Source organism: Pterocles gutturalis, unplaced genomic scaffold, assembly GCF_000699245.1.
Source record: "Pterocles gutturalis isolate BGI_N339 unplaced genomic scaffold, ASM69924v1 scaffold31267, whole genome shotgun sequence".
Classification (NCBI taxonomy): Eukaryota; Metazoa; Chordata; class Aves; order Pterocliformes; family Pteroclidae; genus Pterocles; species Pterocles gutturalis.
This window is the reverse complement of record NW_010116534.1, coordinates 13824-15966: the sequence shown is the minus strand read 5'-3', so window position 1 is coordinate 15966 and position 2143 is coordinate 13824. Positions and strand designations below refer to the sequence as shown.

Here is a 2143-nt window from a genome sequence, read left to right as displayed (position 1 = left end):
GAGCCACGGCGGGACAGCCCAGCCCTCTGCCATGCCTCCCCCCTGACCTTCAGCTCCAGTTACAAGATTTATGCTCCAGTTGCTCCTTACCAGGAGGCAGCGGGCTTGTCACAGGTGTCACCTCCTCACACACCCCCTTCCCGCCCCACGGAACCTCTGAAAGCAGCCAGCACCTTCAAAAAACCCCTTAACGCAGGTCACAGCCCCTCCCGCACACCTAGCTCTATTTTTTCACTGCCCAAGATGAAGCGCGGAGCATACAAAAGAAAAGACGTGGTACAAAGTACAACAGGAGACTGGCAAGATTTATTTCCCATCACTTTACAAGGCTTCAAACACACCACAGTTCATGTTTACTTAAAATATCTCCACTCACCCATTTGCTTCTCACTCTCCCTCTCCCAATGTTTGCAGACAAAACGAGCGAGGCTGGGGGAAGGTTTGCACCAAAGCCAAGAGGCTCCGCGCCGTTACCGGCGGGCAGGATGCAGCCCCATTGCAACGGCCTGGCAACAACCACCCCTGGCCCCGGCACGGGGACGGGCAGGGAGAGCGCGGCCGCGGGGCTCCAGCTTTTCCAGGCAGCTGGCTGGGGGCTGACGTCATGCAGGCTGGGTGACGATGGCCGCGTGGTCCCGCAGAGCCACGGAGCGCTGGCAGCTGACCCAGCGAAACGTGAGGCTACGGGACAGGAGAGGTGCCGAGGGAGGGGTGTCAGGAGCCAATTTTGGCAGGAGGGCCTCCCGGGGACAGAGAACAGCAGCCCAGCGCCTGCGGGTACAGGGGACAACGCGTATCAAAGTCACCACCTGTAAGGCCACATGCCGAGCATCACTTTTAGAAGGAAACTTTTGTCTCCAGAGCAAGGGACACGCTGATTCACTTCTGACGGTTCCTCGTGGTGCGCACCAGGGGCTCACACTGCCCGTACCCCTGCCCGCACGCTCAGTCCCGGGGCTTCTTCTTGTGCTTCTTTTTCTTCTTCTTTTTCTGCACCTTGCTAGCCTTCCCTGAGTGCTTGGTCCTCTTGCTGGCTGGCTGACCGCCATTGCTGTCCGAGTCCGAGCTGTCTGAGTCCGACTCGGAAGACTCCTTACTCTTGTGCTTCTTTTTTTTCTTCTTCTCCTAGCAAATGAAGGAGAATAAATAAAATAAGTCTTAACACGTGGGAAAACTGTCACTCGCACTCAGCAGGGCAGTGAGACACTTTCTGTGACACCTTTACACAGCTTCCGCCCCAGTGAGTCAGGATTTCACCACCACTGTCGGTCCCCCGCTGCACTGCACAGGGTACAGCAGCCGTCAGAGCTGGAGAGGGGATAAAAATGTAAATCCAGGCCTTAAAGCTGTTAGTGAAATCACGAGAGCCCTTGCCCTCCCTCCACGGTCAGAGCTTACTCCATGATTTAAGGCTATTTTTTATTAATCAAGGCCGGCAGGATGAAGCCTTTTTGCCATTAAATGGGTTTCTGAAGCAGCCAGCTGGATGTGAGCACCATCCCTGTGTCCCCACCCCATTGCCAGCCCGCAGACTGTCAGGAAACGAACGCTGATGTGCCGGAGCACTAATGCCAATGCGCCCTTCTTGCAGGAAAGGCCAGGCAATGCCAGCCAGAGCTTCTGGCAGCGTCCCTGGAGGGGAGCCGGGATGAGGGAAGTGCCTTTTGCAAATGGCAACTCTGCACAGCCTTCAACAGACTGCCTGCTCCTGCTCTCACAGCTTCCCACTCTCTCCCTGGCACACCAGGGGAATCTGGAGAAGCACTGAGCCCCCCAGGCTGTGTTCCCACAAAGCCCCAAAGCAAAAGCCAGGCTGAGCTCAAGATGTGACATTCAGAAGCAGAATAAGAACAGCTGGTGCTGCAATAAAGCTCATGAGGAGCTTGGAAACCCTCAATTTTGAGGCATCTGACTAACTACCCAACAGAGATTACTCCAAGATCAGTACCAGGATGGGATGTGATCTGCCCGTGCTGGCAGCGCACAGCCCAGCTCCCAGCCCCGCTCTGCCTGCTGCTTCACCCCTCTTCCAGTAAGGAGCAGGAGGAGAAATGCTGACCGCAGCCCTTGGGACTGGCCATGCCCTCGGAGCAGCAGGGCAGCCTGACGGCTCGGGGAACCATCGCCCTTGGGCAGAGCGGCA

At 56.6% G+C, this 2143-nt stretch overlaps 1 protein-coding gene across 1 annotated transcript in view; it reads right to left on the bottom strand.

The window, feature by feature from the left end:
* Positions 1-945: 945 nt before the first annotated feature.
* Positions 946-2143, bottom strand: part of ZCCHC17 (zinc finger, CCHC domain containing 17) — a gene marked incomplete at its 5' end in the record, with an annotated part of 14666 nt that continues 13468 nt past the window's right edge. The window contains one exon of the mRNA XM_010075546.1: positions 946-1125. Coding sequence (XP_010073848.1) covers positions 946-1125 — 180 coding nt within the window. The remainder of the gene's footprint in view (positions 1126-2143) is intronic.